The sequence below is a fragment of the Macrobrachium nipponense genome, chromosome 43, assembly GCF_015104395.2.
Source record: "Macrobrachium nipponense isolate FS-2020 chromosome 43, ASM1510439v2, whole genome shotgun sequence".
Classification (NCBI taxonomy): domain Eukaryota; kingdom Metazoa; phylum Arthropoda; class Malacostraca; order Decapoda; family Palaemonidae; genus Macrobrachium; species Macrobrachium nipponense.
The window spans coordinates 4,850,286-4,868,929 of NC_061104.1; the positions used below are offsets into that span (position 1 = coordinate 4,850,286).

Sequence of the window (18,644 nt, forward strand, 5' to 3'; positions counted from 1 at the left end):
GTGTATCTTGGGTTTGTACTGGTGATCCAAGACTCGAGTAGCTTCTAAGTGACTTCAGTAACACTTTAACTTAATGGATTCCTGTGTACTTATCAGCTGCATTATTATGATTATATTTTGCTATGCTAACATTTTGGATGTGATACACTTTTAGATTAAGCTCTTAAAGTGAATGTTTAGTGTAGAGTAAGGTCTTACATTGAATGATTAGCGTAGAGTACAGGTTAGTTTAGGTTCAAAAATGAGAAATTGCTGTAAAAACTTTAGAAAATATTAAAAAGTGGTTTATACATTGGACCCTGTAATACATATATGGTGATTTGAGGTCCTACTGTATTATTGTCTTGCAATCAAATCCTCTGTCAGCACTGTCTTCCAAGCATTGCTTAGGAATCCAAACGTGTCAGTTGACTGACCCAAGTTCAGAGATCTATCCTTGGCTTTTCATTCACTTCAGAGCCTTTCAATCATCTACGGGCTGTCATTCACTTCAGAGCCTTTCAGTCATCTACGGGCTGTCATTCACTAATGAGCCTTTCAATCATCTACGGGCTGTCATTCAGCAAGAGCCTGTGCTACCATAAGGCCAGCTTAATCTATCCCAACCAACCACATAGAATCCAAGCTTTAATGGTGTCAAGATCCTAGCAAAAAATAGTCTTTTTGTAAGAAATAGAACAAAACAATATGGGAGAAAAATGCTTTATTTGATACATAAAATGTACATGAATCCAGAATTATTACTACAGGTCATAAAAAAAATAAGTTATGTAGCCATTCAAAATTCCTTGAAATCGAAATTGCGATGCCGGACTGAATACCAGAAAGTTTTCCTTGGCACTCTGTCTTCTTTGATGCCCATTTTATCCATGATGTCCATTTCAAAGGTGCGATGAGAGGGCTCGAAGGTAATTCTGAAAAAAAGTAATTCGGCCTTAAGACTTGATGTGGCTTAAAGACATGAATTACAAAATTAAATACATACAGTACATAACATGGTGGAATCATATCTTGTATAACTGCAGATTATAACAATTTCTATTCAGAACTAAACAGTTGTCAACTATGACTGCTACACTGATTCAGTATGAAAATAACACCTCCCAGTTTTGTGGAATACATATTGTATTTCGATGAAACATTTTAAGGAACCTTGTCTGTACTAAACAGCTGAACTTTTAAAACTTTTATATGCCAGTCACACAGATAAAGAACAATTACATGTTTTATGAATGTGACCATAGGGAGATCAAACCTTGAATATCTAGTCTCTTGGAAAGTCCAGAAAACAAAATCACACTTGAATTATGGATGCTTTTCAAACTTGTTTGTATCATTCAACTTTTAACACTTATTCTCGATAACTAGGTCAAATTTAATGGCACACAATTTACAATAAAAATCAATATTTGTCGACATCCTGTTGTCTCATGATTATTAAAAGGTGCCTGTTCTTGGGTAATGTAGCACTTCAGTGTCTTTTGTTGCTACAGAAAGATGATGGCATGGCTTTTAGTAAAACAAGTTTGTATTTGCTAAGGCATAAACACAATTATTGAAAAGATTCATTCATAATATAGTATTCCAATACTAACAAAAACAATCATTTAAAAGTAAATAAAAGGAATTCCTTACTGAGTTAACTCTTTTTCTTTAGTATCCTTGTCTTGCTCTGGATAAGATGACTTGGTTTTATAATCGGGAGTTTCTTCAGCTTGTTTGGGCATTGGGATTATCCTGCCAGTTCGTGCAGATACACGGACACGTTCTCCAGATTCGGTATAACGCCATTCAGCCTAATAGAAATGTAAGTTTTAATAAGGTATATGATTGCATAGTGTTTAAGTCAACTAAATTCAAAATCATAATCATCTGTTTCAGTCTGAAAAATTAAAAGACTACACATGAACAAGTTTACCCTTAGGACAGCGCTCCATTCTTCTTTTCAAAGACACTACTGAAATGAGGTCAGTAAACAAAACTAGCATACACTAATGAAAGAACAACACTGCATCCACACCTTACCTGAGTTGGCTGATTGTCTGATGGATCAAGCAGTGCCACCTGATTCGTCACAAGCAGAGGATTTTCTTTCTTCATCATCATGCCTGGGTAATTCCTATTGAGAAAGGAAAAACAACTTTAGTTACATGGACAATTCAATGTACATAAGTACTATGTTAAAAAGTAAATTCTGTATCCATACAAACTGAATACTGTACAATTCTGTATCCATACAAACTGAATACTGTACATGCTGAAAGACACAAACTCTCAGGCGACAATCAAGGGTCTAGGCTACAAATTACTTAACTACTTACTTGGACTTGCCCATCATTTCATATGTACAATTGAGGCCTTCAACCATCACCCAGTTTCTCTCTTGAACGATATAATTTACAAGGCCGTGCTTGCCCTTATCTGGTCCAGCAAGGATTTCCACACGGTCACCCTGAAAATAAAAAAAAAATTTAAATTTGGAAAACAGTCTAAAATATACTACAATACTGTACTACTGAGCACTTTAAAATTTTTCATACAATATGATATTGTTATGATACAATAAAGTTTTATACATACTTACCTGGCAGATATATACTTAGCTATTTGACTCCGTCGTCCGACAGAAATTCGAATTTCGCGCACACGCTACCGGTAGGTCAGGTGATCTACTTACCTGCCGTTGGGTGGCAGGACTAGGAACCATTCCCATGTTCTATCATATTTTTTCTATACCGCCTGTCTCCTGAGGGGAAGTAGGGTGGGTATAAATCGTATATATCTGCCAGGTAAGTATGTATAAAACTTTATTGTATCATAACAATATCATTTTTATACATTCAACTTACCTGTCAGATATATACTTAGCTGATTCACACCATTGGAGGTGGGACAGAGACAGCTAAATAAAGATTCAAACAGGAATCACAACAATCGTTGTAGGTAATAAATAAATAAAACCTTGGTTCCTACCTGTTTAGACTGAAGACTTCATGAATACAATCCAGGAGTCTAGTCAGTCTCAAGAGCCTCAGCGAGATATTGATCTATGGGTAAGAGTTCTTGTAGGTCTGCCAAAGGGGTCTTATCTGCTTACTCGGCAGATCCTGGAAGGACTATGTCAATGTGCTTATCCACTTACTTGACAAGAACCTTATACAAGGAGCACAACACCGATCCCGATCACCTTAACCTAACCATGTTAGTTCTAAGATTGCAAGAGTTATCCCCTAACTCCTTGCAAACAACCACAAACTCGAATCACAAACATTCGTACACTTAAAAGTACAAAAATAAAAATAAAAATAAAAATAAAAATAAAAATAAAAATTTTTGTACAATCTAGCCAGTAAGACGTCTCTTGATTCCCTACTGACCCAAGCATTCTAGTCAGCAGAAAAACAACAACCCGTCTCACAAGGTAGATCTATGTACCATTAAAAATTAAAATATCAAATACAAAATTTTCTAAGGATCGTTATGTGTTCCCAGCCCCAGCACTGTATCCGCTGATACAAAAGGACCCAGAGAGAAACACTTTTCATATGTCACTTTAACGTCCTTAAGGTAGTGCGATGCGGAAACTGAATTACACCTCCAGTAAGTCGCATCCACAATGTCTTTTAAAGACATGTTCTTCTGAAAAGCTAATGAAGTGGCCACAGCTCTAACCTCATGAGCCTTCACTCGGAGAGTCCTGAAAGATTCCTCAGTGCAGTTACTATGAGCATCAGTAATAATGCTCCTAACAAAAAATGCTAACGCATTTTTTGACATGGGTCTACTAGGATCCCGAACTGCACACCACAGGCTTTGATTACATCCCCTGAGTTCGTTCTTCTTCTTTAGATAAAACTTCAGGGCTCTAACCGGACATAATGATCTTTCGAATTCCTCTCCTGCGAGATTTGAAAGTCCTTTAACTTCAAAACTCGGGTTTGGCCAGGGTTTTGAAGGGTTCTCGTTCTTGGCCAGAAACATAGTCTGGAAAGAACAAATTGCCGCATCACTCTTAAATCCTACTCGAGAATCTAGAGCGTGTATTTCACTAATTCTTTTCGCAGTTGCTAAGGACAACAAGAAAATACATTTTCTCGTTAGATCTCTAAACGACGCGTTGTGAGGAGGCTCAAATCTTTTTGATGACAGAAATTTAAGAACCACATCCAAGTTCCAGTTCGGAGTACGAGGAGAAATGGTTTTTGAGGTTTCAAAAGATCTAATAAGGTCGTGGAGATCTTTATCTTCTGCTATCTTCAAACCTCTGTTTCGAAAAACAGCAGAGAGCATACTCCGATAACCTTTAATGGTTGAAACTGATAAATTAGATTCCTCCCTAAGAAAAATCAAGAAATCAGCAATGTTGGTCACAGAGGTATCGGAGGAGGACAGTTTATTCTTCTTACACCATCTTCTGAAAACATCCCATTTGGATTGGTAGACCCGAATAGTTGAGGATCTTCTGGCCCTAGCAATTGCTTTTGAAGCTTTGCTTGAAAAGCCTCTCGCTCTGACAAGTCTTTCGATAGTCGAAAGGCAGTCAGAGCGAGAGCGGGGAGGTTTTGATGGTACCTCTCGAAATGGGGTTGTTTGAGAAGATCTCTCCTGTGTGGAAGAGATCTTGGGAAGTCACCGTCCATTCCTGTACCTCTGTGAACCAATCTTGAGATGGCCAAAAGGGGACGACGAGTGTTAGTCTCATCCCTTTTGACGTCACAAACTTTTTTAAAACCACTCCTAACATTTTGAAGGGGGGGAAAGGCGTAGGCATCTAGGCCTGCCCAGTCCAGCAGCATGGCATCCACCGCTATAGCTCTCGGGTCTTCCACTAAGGAGCAAAAGTTCTCTATCCTTCTGGATAGGAAGGTGGCAAATAGGTCTATTTGAGGACTGCCCCACAGGGACCACAGAGCTTGACAAACCTGAATGTGAAGGGTCCACTCTGTGGGGAGAACGTGTTAACCTGCTTAGCCTGTCTGCTCTGACATTTTTCTCTCCTTTCACGAATCTTGTGAGGAGAGTCACATTCTTGTCTTTTGTCCAATATAACAGCTCTTTTGTTATCTGGAACAGAGAAAAAGAGTGAGTTCCCCCTTGTTTCTTGATATAGGCCAACGCTGTGGTGTTGTCCGCGTTGACCTGTACCACTTGACCTAAAACTTCTGTCTCGAAGGCTTTTAGGGCTAGGAGAACAGCATAAAGTTCTTTGGAGTTTATATGCCAGTCTGTTGATCCTTTCCTCCATCCTTGGCCTGATACTTCTTTTGTCCCTAGAGTCGCTCCCCCATCCCCTTCTCTGAAGCGTCTGAGAACAAGATTAGGTTTGGGTTCCGAACCTCTAGAGACAAGCCCTCGTTCTTTTCCAAGGGTATTAGCCACCACTTTAGATGATTCTTCACTTCCAGAGGAATTCCGAAAGTGTCTGAAAGTTGCCCGTTCTTCCAACTCCAAATTCTTCTTAAGAAGAACTGAAGGTGGAGTCTTCCTAGAGAAATGAACTGTTCTAGTGAGGAAAGGGTTCCCAGAAGGCTTAACCATTCCCTCACTGAACTCCGTTCTTTCTCTAGGAAGCTCGAGACTTTCTGTAAGCCCCGAGGAATTCTTTCCTGGGAAGGAAAAGCCCGAAAACCCGAGAATCCATCCGAATCCCCAAATAAAACTAAGTTCTGGCTGGGGATCATCTGAGATTTCTCGAGGTTCACGAGTAATCCTAACGTCCTTGTCAGGTTCAAAGTAGTCTGTAGGTCCTCCAAACATAGTTTCTCCGACTTGGCCCGGATTAGCCAATCATCGAGATACATCGAGATGTTGATCCCTTCTAAATGAAGCCATTGGTCCACGTTCCTCATAAGATACGTAAATACCTGAGGAGCGGTTTGATAGGCCGAAGCACAAGGCCCTGAACTGGAAGATTTGTCCTTGTACAACAAATCTGAGGTATTTTCTTGACGATGGGTTGAATCGGAACGTGAAAGTAAGCATCCTGAAGGTCCAGGGAGACCATCCAATCTCCCTGACGTACCGGTTCAGGATGCTTACATCCAGAACGGGTCTCCATCCCCTCGAAGCCTTTGGAACTAAGAAAAGGCGGTTGTAAAACCCCGGGGAGAATGGATCCTGCACTAACTCTATTGCATTCTTGTCCCTCATCGACACCACCGTCTGCAGGAGAGTCTCTCTCAGTCCAGGGTCCTTGTAACTCGTCGGACAAAATCCTTCGGAGATGTGCTAAAGGAGGTCTGTCTACGAAGGGAATGATGTAACCCTTCTGTAGGACAGACAGAGTCCAGGGATCTGCTTCTCTTGAGGACCAGGCCTCCACAAAGTTTTGAAGTCTGGCCCCTACCTGTGCTTGGAGGACATGGCTGCTACTTGCTCTTTTTAAAAGAGCGGAAGGAAGACCTCCCTCGCTTGTCGAAGGGCCTTCTCTTCGAAGATGGTCGAGTCGAGGGCACTCCACGAAAGGGCACCACTGGAGTACGAGACACCTTCTTCTGAACAGGAACTGCAGGTCTAATCTTCTTCGTGGATTGCACTAGAAGATCCTGCGTTGCCTTTTCCAAAAGGGATCTCGAAATATCCTTTACTAAAGGTGAAGGAAACAGATGTTCTGACAGAGGTGCGAAAAGTAGGGCGGACCTCTGAGAAGGAGAAACTCCTTTCGTCAGAAAGGAACTGTAAAGAGATCTTTCTTTACTACTCCCGATCCGAACAGGGCAGCTAACTCACCAGAACCAGCTTGCACAGCCTTATCCATACAAGATAGGACACTGTGCAAGGTTTCCAGATCAAGAAAATCTGGCTCACTCGTCTTTTAGCCAGCACCCCAAGGGACCAATCCAAGAAGTTAAAAACACTTCTAATACGTGGAATATTCCCTTAAGGTGCTGATCTAATTCAGACATACTCCAAGACGCCTTTGCAGAATTTAGAGACTGTATTCTCACTGACTACCACTAAGCTAGAGAAATCTGAATCTGCAGACGAGGGGAGCATCAAGCCCATAGCTTCTTCCATTTATACCATATACCTCTCTTCCCTGTCAGCTTGGAGGGAGGAGAGCAATAAACAGTTCTAAGAGTTTCCTTCTTCGACAAAAGCCAGGAATCCAAAGACTGGAGGGCTTTTCTCATTGAAATCGCAGGCTTCATCTTTAAAGAAAGCCGAGGATTTCGGGGTTTTCGTGCTCGAAAACAGCGATCTCGGTGAAGGAGGAGCAGCAGGACTAAGAGAGTCCCCAAATTCCTTGAGAAGTAACGAGGCTAGGACTTTGTAATTAGAAAGTCCCTCGTTGGTAGAAACTTCTTCTTCAGAAACCTCTTCAAGGCCAAGGTTAGACGGGATTGCTCTTTCCTGATCGATTCTCTATCAAGAGAAGTAGGTTCTCTAGGAGAAATGCTTCTAGTAGGGGAAGGACTAAGTACGTCAACGTCCTTACAACTAGTAGACGCTTCGCACCTGACTGGATCATGCCTAGTCGGCGCCTCGCGCTTGGTAGGCTGCTCGCGCCTGGCTGGCGCTTCATTCCTTGGAGGCGTCACGCGTCTCGCGCCTGTCAGGATCCTTGTGCCTGGATGACGCTTAGCGCAAAACTGGCGTCACTCGCCTTGCTAACGTCTCGCGCCCAGCAGAATCCTCGCGCCCTGCCTGGCGCCTCGCTCCTGGGAGGCGTCAGCGTCTGGCTGGCGTCTAGCGCCTGACAGGATCCTCGAGCCTGCTTGGCGCTCGCGTCTGGCTGACGTCTCGCGCTTGGAAGGCTCGATGCGCCTGACTGGCGACTCGCGCCTCTTAAACTCTTCGCGCCTGGCTAGCACTTCGCGTCTGGCTGGAGCTTCACGCTTGGCTGGCGCTTCGTGCTTAGAAAGCTCGACGCTCTTGTCTGCCGTCTCGCGCCTAGAAGGCTCTTCGCGTTTGGTTGGCGCCTCGCGCCTGGCTGGCGCCTTGTGCCTGACAGGAGAAAGGATCTTGCTCGGTCTATGAAAGGCTGACGAATCTGATTCCAAGTCCGAAGATGACAAATCTTGATGGCGAGTCTGACCCCTCGACAGCCTAGACTTCTTTATAGGCAGGAAAGCGTCTTTCCTTCTAGGAGGGTCTCTTGACAGAACTCCCACAAGAGAAGTGATGGAATCCTGCATGGTACGAAGGATTCTATTCGTTTCTACATTCTTGTCCACCATAGGACTAGAAGAACGGTCTTTTACCGATTCCCACAAGTCTGTGGGGGAAGGAAGCACATTCTTTGCCTTCTTAATTACCGTAGGATCCTCCTCTTGAAAACGTTCAGGACTTGATGTAATCCTGGGTTCATTCCAACATCTTTTCGGGGCGGGCGAGAAAGATCCGCAGATCTCCAACCTCTTTTAGGAGAAGAATTCTCCGAAGAGGAGAAACACTCTCGAAGAACGCTTTTTCTGTAGCGTTTCTCTGCATTCTGTGGCGAACAGAAAAAGCCGAAGGGACGTCTGACTGTTGGGGATCCTCCACAAACCTCCTTAAGGCTTTTGACATTCCTTCTCCTCTGGGCTTGGGAGCTTGAAAGAGGTCTAGGCCTGGGGAGCGTTGTGGAGACAATCAGACACTTATATATCACTATCCACAGCACTTAATTCACACTGCTTACCTTCAATGGCTGCCATTTTGGTTTCCATTTTCCGAAGAAGGGCGGCTTTTAGATTAGCAATCTCTGATGCCGAATCCGTAGGTTCTAATAAAGGAGCAGATACTACATTAGATGGGGCAGTAAAAGGAGAAGAGGGTATAACATTACTGATAACCCCGCTAGATACAGAACTAGGCAAAGGTTTGGAAGAAGACCTCCTCACCCTGTCTCTTTCCAACTTCTTCAAATATGAAGTTAGAGATTTCCATTCTTCCGCACTCAAATCCTTGCATTCATCACAAGTATTATCAAAGAACATTCATACATCCTGCATTTCTTACAAATAGTATGAGGATCAACGATGCCTTTGGCATCCTAACTTTACACCCCACATTCACACACATCACCACACTTCCAGAGAATCAGACATCATGTTGAACAATCCATATCAAATCCAATAAACGGTCCACAATCGCGTATGCCAGTACAATCAATGCAAATACGTCACCGAGAAGTCCAAACGAAGATCAATTGCGATGCAAAATACGAATCCAGCCAGAGATACCCACAACGATGTTGACCAGTATGGGCGACAGAAAAAATATGATAGAACATGGGAATGGTTCCTAGTCCTGCCACCATCAAGGAGGCAAGGTAAGTAATCACCTGACCTACCGGTAGCGTGTGCGCGAAAATTCGAATTTCTGTCGGACGACGGAGTCAAATAGCTAAGTATATATCTGACAGGTAAGTGAATGTATAAAAATATTTTTGTTGGGCAGTAACCAAAATCTAATTTTTGCCATGAATATAAATCTATTTCAATTTAATTTTCAATATGTACTTAGGTGCCACTGCACCACACTAGTTACATTGTCATTTAATAAAAGTCTTCAAGTATGCATTTAGATTTCTTTATATTCTCTGAACCACCTTGTGGTAGACATGGATATGAAATTTGTAAGCTGCATGGTCATGATGTAATCATAATGATCTTAAAATCTTAAAACATTACAGCAATGCTTTAACAAAGCGATGAAAACCAATTCTAAACTTACTTAAAAAATGTCCATTCTGCTATAGGCTCAATAAATATTTTTTTCTTGTGTCTCCCTGGCATATTCTGTTGCCTGAACTCTTGGGTCCATGGCCTATCTACTGAGAAGGTGAACTTCTTCTTTCTTAATGAAACAGGTCGGTACTGAACACCTTTAGGTGGGTTCCACTCAACCTGTAAAACAAGTAACTTTAATTAGAGAGGGCAAAGACTTACTTTGGGGATGTAAGGCCTGGACTATATACAGAAGAAACAAGGGCACTGACAAGGTAAATGCAAGAAATTTTGAAAATACGTGACTATAGCATATGAATATACCTTCTTAGGAATGAAAAATTAACAGAGGGATATGGTGTCTAAACTGGAGTAAAAAATTAAGGTAATATTTTACTTTACCCATTGTTCAATATTGGAATTTTTATGCTGTGATTGTAAGCCTCCTTAACATGACTGGTTTGAAAGCCTGCTCAAATCTATTATAAATTTACTGAGATGTTTTTATTGTCTTTGGTTTATGAATCCACCCTGATGGGGCTGGTACTGAACATGGTGCTCATGGGAGTGGTGTTGGTATTATAAAATATAGTAGAAAAGAAACGGATGTCAGAAATGTTTAAATCATGCATTAAAATGTTATAATAGTTTAAAGTAAATAGAAAAAATATGTGTATATACAATACCTGTAGGAAGGGACACGAAATGACTGAAAAAAATGATTGATGACAATTTATGTCTACACTTTTAGTGCTTTAGCAAATTTACTTAAGCACACAGTGAATATTAAACAATGCAAATGATAAAACAACCTTAATGAAGCATTAATATATGGTGAATTACACAGCATAAGATCATATCTGAGATGGGATGACTGCACATCTACAATGGTGTCAAAAGAGGACTGTAATATTTTTAAATGACGAATGAAGCTTTTGAATTCTGAGACTGAGTCATACTAATCCTTTCCAAGAGACAGTCATAAGCTAATTATTGATATTTGGACTGAAAACAGCAAATACCTATGCAGAAAATATATGTGGAGCTGATGCAGAGTAGGGAGACCGGTAGTGTGAGGAATCCGACCTTGAAAAATGGGTCAAACCTAACTTATCATAAAGCGTTGAGCCATGGCCTAAAGAGACTTTTTTTCACTTAGGGAAACAACCGACTGGACTAGCTGATCCAGTTTTCACGGCATGTGGATCCACCTCCGAAAAAGTACTTTAACACGTCCTGACACCAGAGCTGGGCACCAGTCACAAGTCATTGGTGGTGAGAGCAACAGCTCAAGACCTCTACTATCCTTTCGAAGTAAGTATTTTCTCCAAAGTTAGAAATTAAGGTCATATTTTAAGATTAAACAGAGGTTAATGAAAGTCTAGTCATGCGCAGTGCAAACATACCTCCAGGACGCTTTCAAAATTTTTACTTTTAACACTAACAATTTAGAAGATTGACGCCATTTCGATTTTTGCGGAGTCGCATGTGTCAATAAACTTTCCATTCTATGTGCTAAATCTGTACACCACTTGTACCCATAGATGCTAGGACACTTTCTTCACAACAATCATCAACAATGACACCAACCGCGGCTTATCCAAGGAAACTACGATGGATGTTTTGGTAGAAGAAGAAGAACAAGAAGCGTGCACTAGATAATTATTTAAATAAACAGTTAAAAGGCAGTATAAGGTCATGAATTGTATAATTTTTTTACATATTCATGATTATTAATTTGAAAATATTCATTGTTGAAAGAGTAAATAGATTCCTGACTCAAATATCAACAGTTTTGCTGTGAACAGTACCTACGGCGTTGTTCGCGCTCTTCTATTGTTTATCAGTGTTGCCAATTGGTATGTGTTTACCCTCCAAACTGGGTATAAGACTTACACAAAACTGGGGAAATAAGTGAAATTAGCATATCTATTTGTAGTATAAATAGTACATATTAGAGCAATTTTATCATTATTGCATTACTATGACAACTAGAATTCATGGAAACAGTTTGTAAATTCATCGGCGTATGTGTGAAGTTCCACTAAATTGGCAACGATGAGATTTTGCCGTTGTCTACTCGTATCTACTTTAGAAATATCTGTAATTTTTCGGGGTTAATTTGGTTGCAAAAAAGGGATAATAGACAACCGTGTAGTCATCTGCTGCCCGCAAAAACTTAGGTTTTGTGGAGTGAGTGCATAGTTCAAGTGCAATTTGGAGTGAATTAAGACCAAAACACGTTTAATTACAATCAAATAAGCACTGTGGAGTTTCATTTGTGATGGCAGTGAGATAAAACCACAGTTTACAAGGTAAAACTGAATTTCAGTTCAAACCATGACCCAGGGAATAAGAAGTTTCATACTTTCACTAATATAGGCAACAAAATGTTGTTTTATTGTGCTGATTACAACTGCCATCTTGAGTAAGATCAATAAACGGTACATATATACGCTAACATTGTTTAAATGAGTGCTGGGAAAGATGTTCGATCCTTTGCGGTTACGAACGGCACCTCAGTCGGTGGACGCCATATTGGATTTAAACACTGCTGTGAAAACATATTTTACGAAGACCTCACATGCCTATTTTAGTTGGTATGGCACTTTCATATATCACATTATGTTGACGAAACTTCAATCTTTAGAACGGTATGCTTAAAGATGTAATTGTATTCTTGTTTCACTAATTAAATATCGAGTGAATAAAGCTGAGCCATGCGATGATGATGGATCCAGTGCAGTGTTTCCCCCTAATTGACTTAGCCCATGGCACTGTACCCTGATGTGGCTGGATGAGGCTTTCCCCCCCCCCTCCATCCCCTGGCCCAAGTAATGCTGAATGTCAGAAACAGATTGGCAACTAAATTTCCGTTTGGAACCAAACCAAAAACACCTAACCTAACCTTTCCTACAGCATCATGCTCTGACTTAACTAGAACTTACCTTCCTAACCTCACATAGCTAGGCACTGTGCCCTGACCTGGTCAGAGGGACGTCGTTCTCCCTGGACCCCGCAAGTACCTTAGGCTACCCCTTTGTACTAAGTATAAATTTCATTAACAAAAAAAATTGTAGCTAAAAAAGTGAAGAAAACAGCCTACGACAGTGGGGGCTACGCTTGGCTGCAGGAGGCCTATTTACCTCTTGCATAGCCCTTTTGATGTAAGATTCAGGAAGATTGGACGTCTTTTCGTCATATCTGCGACGCAGCGGGCCAAACTTGTCACTCGAGGCATTTTCAGAATTATTTAACCGTAAAGACGTCACCGGAAAGAAGTAGAAGGAGCTGTACTAGTAGTAGTAATAGATGGGTAGCGTCTTTGTAATGCCTCCTCGCCATTTCGTATTTACTTGTGATTGAGCTTGTTTGAGGTTAATTTCTCTACGACAACCACATTCTCTCGATGAAATCTTTTCCTGCCATCCATTTCTTCACTTATGTATTCTGTGATGAAACTTCTTTCCTTGTTATTTATTTCGTCATGAAACACATTCTTTTGATGAACTAACTGTTTCTCTGTGGTAACATTGTTCTTTTGACTAATTATTTTCCGTCATGTATTTCCTCATTAACATATTCTTTTGATGAAATTTTCATATTATGTATTTCGTCATGAACATATTCTTTTGATGAACTCCTTCCTGTTTCTCTGTGGTAACATTGTTCTTTTGACTAATTATTTCCTGTCATGTATTTCCTCATTAACATATTCTTTGATGAGCTCTTCCCTGTTCATTGCTTCCCCATTCACTAATATTTTTCGACTAACTAGAGAAAGGAGCTGCAAAAATAAAATATTGGCCATAATTCGTCTTCATCCACTTCCTTAGCAATGGCTTCTTTTAAGCACTCAAACATGCTCTTAGTATCATATGTTAGGCTTTAATGCTTTAAATTTCTATTTAATTCTTTACATTGTAATCATTCACTGCTCTTCACCCATCAATAGTTTCCTGTTATTTCTTCTCTAATGCTCAACTTATATTTCCTATTGATATTCATGAACTTTTTGCCCGAATTGTTTATGACTGATTTAAGTTGTTTTCCTAATTAGATTTAGTTCAGACGATTTTCATGTAGTACTCTTTAATTTGCATAATCCAAGAATACATGTATGAATATATGTTTGTATTTAGTTTTTTATATACTTATCTTTGAGACCGACTGAACGGAGATGTTTGTAACGCATTTTTAATGACAATGGAAAAATATTACGTTATTATCCTCTAAATGTAATTGTAATAAAATCTATGATAAAATTTAATTTGTCATTGTTGTACATTGATTACAATTATTGTTATTATAAACAGACATAGGTAATCAGTATTTTGTTTTGAAAATAAAAGTGAAACGCGTCCATATAAACAATAGGCAATGGGTGAAACTGACTGTCATCCGAGTACACGAACAAGGTCCATATCTTTCGCCGAATATTTACAGGTATTTTCGTATTCTACAAGTGTTTATATTAATATTAGAATGAATTAAGTATATAAGGTAAGTTTCAGCCGAATTAATTAACAAATAAGGCTGTAAGTATTAAATTGGGAACTTATCTTTACGTAGCTACCTAGCTACTACCTAGGTATATACTACCTACCTAGTAGGTACCTAAGGTATGGTTGTATATATTTTTGCGAATAAAGTAATATAAAAATTAAAACAATTTTTATATCTAGGATAATTGTCCTAAGAGTAAGCATCATGTCTGAAAGAATTTAACTTTTAGATAACCTAACATAGCATTGTTGTACCTTACTAGGCTAAGTAGCCTAACCTTGTTGCACTAACCCAACCATATCGTAGCCTACCTGACCTAAACTCCACTTTTTTACCAAAAGCTCCCCTCCCCCCCTTACAATACTGCGCATTTGTCTAAATATTCTTGGCAAGCTCGTTTGAGGTAGCTATTGTTTTGCTGTGCACGCTAGCCTCAGGGTTAAGATCAACTGGGTATTTAGGAAAAGTTACGTTCCAGCAAAAAAATTGTTGGATAGTAAATTGGTGTAATATGATGAGGCAAGTAACTTTTCAGGTAGATTTCACTGTGCTGTACAACTTTAAATCTATGTAATTTGTCATTTGGAGTCGTATTTTAGGATCTGTAACTGCTTACCGCGGATATACAAACTACCCGCTATAACTTCTGAGGTAAATTCTTGGTAAGCAACCAAAATACTATGAAAAAGTAAATTTCCAAGGTAATACCCTATGAAGAGCTGTTAGGTATGTAGTTCCTACGAAGTAAGTTAAATTAAATGCTGATGTCTATTTTAATAAGATAGGTAAAAAACCGCATGGTACAGGGGTGGACCATGTACGATCAACATGTACAACCCCAAAAGAAGTACATTATAACGCGTCCTGACATCGGAGATGGGCATCAGTCGCGACTTGTTGTGGTGAGACGAAACGGAGCTAAAGACCTCTACTCCGGTGTCAGGACGCATTATAATGTATTTTTCTTGGGGTTGTACACATTGATCGTACATGGTCCACCCCTGTACCATGCGGTTTTTTTACCCTATGTCCTAGAAAAGTCATCAAATTCAGGACAAATGACTAACCATTGCTTGCTGTTACAAGGATATGAGCTTAACTTGACAAACAGACAAAATTCAACACATGGAGGCGAAATTGTTCGAATGAAAATGACATAATTTTTGTGACCACTGCATGCTGCAAATAGAACTTAACATACAGCCAAGATAAATGACAATAATTCTTTGAAGAGGAAACTTGAAGGAATTAGGCTACTCGGCCTTATCTGTGGTGAACCAAATGGCATTATCTATCTTCGGGGTCAGGCTCACCTTCCATTCAACCACTACTAACAGATGATGGTCATAGGGAAAAGGCTGAGCATTTTAATCGAGCTTTTGAAGCTATGCAATCAGCTTAGGATGTCCCTCTTGCTGATAGTACTTGTCATTCTAACCTATTCTTACAAAATATGGCATTTTCGCTCCAGCGATGTTAAGAAGCTTCTGGACAATCTTGATGGCTGGGGTGAAGATCCTGATGGTTTCTTCCCATTGTTTTTTAAAAAAAAGTTTCTAGTATGTTGTGCATCTGGAACTTTAAAAGCAAGAGAAGATGCAATGCATTGGAACCATACTGCTATTCTCCTTGCATTATAATACATTTGTATCAATTTGTTAGTTTATTTTTTCTTTTTAATAAGTTGAGATATCCTTATTCTGTATTTCCCTTTACTTTCTCTTACTTCTAAATGAGCATCATATTCTTTGGAAACTTGAATTTCAAGTCAGTAGTCCCTGTGGGCTTGTTCCATGTGAATAGTGTTCATCTTCTGAGTAATAATAGTAATAATAATATTACAGGCTATGTAGTCTAACCTAACTTAAAGGGCTACATTCTTATTGTACCCTAATTTATTATACTTATTCTAACTACAATACTCGATGGGTTGTTCAGGCCCATTTGTTATGTGTGCAAACTCATTGGTTGATCAACTGTTATTTTTATTTTTTTGTTTTTCATTTTATCTTTATTTCATAGGCTAATTTTTGGGATTGATTTAGGATTTTATTACTGTGTATATGCACCATTAAGAAACACAGAATACTGATACTTTCTAATAATGAGAAATTTTGCTCTTTGAGCCATATATAGTAGATAGGGAAGTTATTTACAGGTATTGGTGAAGCCTTAACATCAGAGGTATTGTTATTTATAGTAAGAGTCCTGTACTTACTTATTAATTTATTTTTCCAACTTCTTATTTCAGGTCAGCGAGATGGGGATGCAAATACTTCATAAAATGATTTGCACACTACTATTCATTGAGGCCAAAGCAAGTTCCACGTTGAAAGATGACCAAATCGGGTATCCGATGGTAGTGATTTGAATCGTAATTACCATTGTTCGTCAAGAGAAAAATACCATGTCATGTCATCTGTCAAATGGATGAAGAATCATGGAGGGTACTGACATCAAGACAATGTAATGACCTGGAGAAAAATGGCTTTATTTATAAGTAGGAATAAAAGACTGAGGGGTTTAAAAGGTATGTGGTATTGTGATTTATGTAGCTGATGTGTGGTTGTCTTGTTCGTGTAAAAATATATTGAATTATTTGATTTCCTGGATAACAAATCATTATCAATAACAGTTTTATGTCAGCATTTTTATTTATACAGTTAGAAATGAATCTTCTTCATTCTCATGTGTCCTGTGCACTCTGTCTGAACTCCCATGAGGTCAAGATCTTTATAGGTATATCTACTTTTCATGACTTTCCTATACCTTCTGAAAGGTCTACCTGCTAATTCCATATTGACTGTTTTGTAGACCAACTGTTTCTCATCAGCCACTTGTTTCCCGTTGGACGAGTGGACTTCGTGCTCGGCTACCAATCTGGTGGTCTGAAGTTCGATTCTCGGCTCGGCCAATGCGGAACCAGAGGAATTTATTTCTGGTGATAAAAATTAATTTCTCGACGTAATGTGGTTCGGATCCCACAATAAGCTGTAGGTCCCGTTGCTAGGTAACCAATTGGTTCCTAGCCACGTAAAAATATCTAATCCTTCGGGCCAGCCCCAGGAGAGCTGTTAATCAGCTCAGTGGTCTGGTAAAACTAAGATATACTTAACTCATCAGCCACTTGATACAAATGTTCATAGCCCCACTTTTTCAGAAACCTCTCCATTTTCTTTGTCATTGCCTATGTCTCTGTTACATGGAGCTGCAAGTACAAGACTTATATACTGAATTTTATTGCCTTTACATAATGTTCTTGACATATACTAATAATGAATAGGTCATTTATGTCTACTTCTCTTGCCTGTTTCTCATGTGTAAAAGTAAAGACCATTCAGTATTAGGAATACCAGGCAACTTTGCAACTGCTAATGCCTTGTCACTACATTAAATATTTCACTTGATTATATTGTCATTTACCTATGTTAGTTTTCTCAGCCATTCATTGTAATTATATCACAATAAGAATTTCCATTTTTTTTTTCAGGTAAAGGCCTTAAAGTAATGAGATTGATCATAGAGACTGCCGGCAAATATATTCCATCAAGAGAAGCCAAGCTCAGTCAGTGAGAGACTCCGAGCAAAAGACAACTTCTTGATTTACTATTATCCTTGATAGAGAGGTATTGGTGATTGATCTTGGGGTGCCATACAAATTAAGAATCTTAGTTTTATGTATGCTTATGGTTAGGTTAAGGGCAAATTGAATAATCATGTGAACCAGTGTTTAGTAATGAATGAATGTCCCTTAGAAGGAAATCCCTGTCTCACCTGTCAAGTGCAAAGTTTGAGTGTTGTATATACTGCTGTTAGTGTCCAGAGTTATAAGGCAACTGTATGGTAGAAGGCATGCATGTGTAAACATTCACATTTTGATATTCATTTCAGTTTCAACACTTCATTATGCGTCTGGGGGAATCTGGGTTTGTATGGATGAAATTGGCTTTGTATTTTAAAAAAAGATGCTTTGGCGAGACTTATGATGAATAGGAATTTAGACTCCTTAACCATATGAAATTACTCATAAATAGTATGGTATTATTATTAAAGAATGTCAGAATATTTGGCTTTATGAATTTAAGTAATAGTTAGTAGAATTTTCAAGGTGTGTTTTTGTACTATCAGTCATATTTAAACTTTTTGTAATAACAATGCTAAGAATCATCTTTTCTTTACAGGTTGATGACTTTGTTGTACTTTGAAGGCTAATGTTATGAATTCTGGATCTTCCAATGTCCAAGCTTGCACAAAAAGAAGAGGAACAGATTATATAAAACCAAAAACATATATTATCATCAATGTATTTTGATTATTTTGATTAGGTAATGTAACCACACCACCGAGTTAAAATCACTATTAAGGAATTCAAGACTATTGTTTTTTAAGAGGTACAGATGCCAGGAGTTTTAAGTTTTTTCATTGTGGTACTAGTGGAAAATGGAATTGTTTTGATCTTGCATTACTTTGTTAAAGTATGAACTT

The 18,644-nt window shown here is 39.1% G+C and overlaps 1 protein-coding gene and 1 long non-coding RNA gene across 2 annotated transcripts; one reads left to right on the forward strand and one right to left on the reverse strand.

Annotated features, from left to right (window-relative positions):
• Positions 1-690: 690 nt before the first annotated feature.
• LOC135213804 (large ribosomal subunit protein uL24m-like) lies at positions 691-12,909 on the reverse strand. Its single transcript, XM_064247927.1, is given in 8 exon segments — positions 691-914; positions 1,636-1,796; positions 2,026-2,119; positions 2,322-2,452; position 9,466; positions 9,661-9,833; positions 12,800-12,843; positions 12,846-12,909. Coding segments are annotated over 8 exon segments (789 nt in total). The 5' UTR covers positions 12,895-12,909; the 3' UTR covers positions 691-778.
• Positions 12,910-14,027: 1,118 nt separating this feature from the next.
• Positions 14,028-18,424, forward strand: LOC135213805 (uncharacterized). Its single transcript, XR_010314205.1, has 4 exons — positions 14,028-14,099; positions 16,411-16,689; positions 17,650-17,785; positions 18,341-18,424. It is a non-coding gene; the product is annotated as an uncharacterized LOC135213805 (long non-coding RNA).
• Positions 18,425-18,644: the final 220 nt, after the last annotated feature.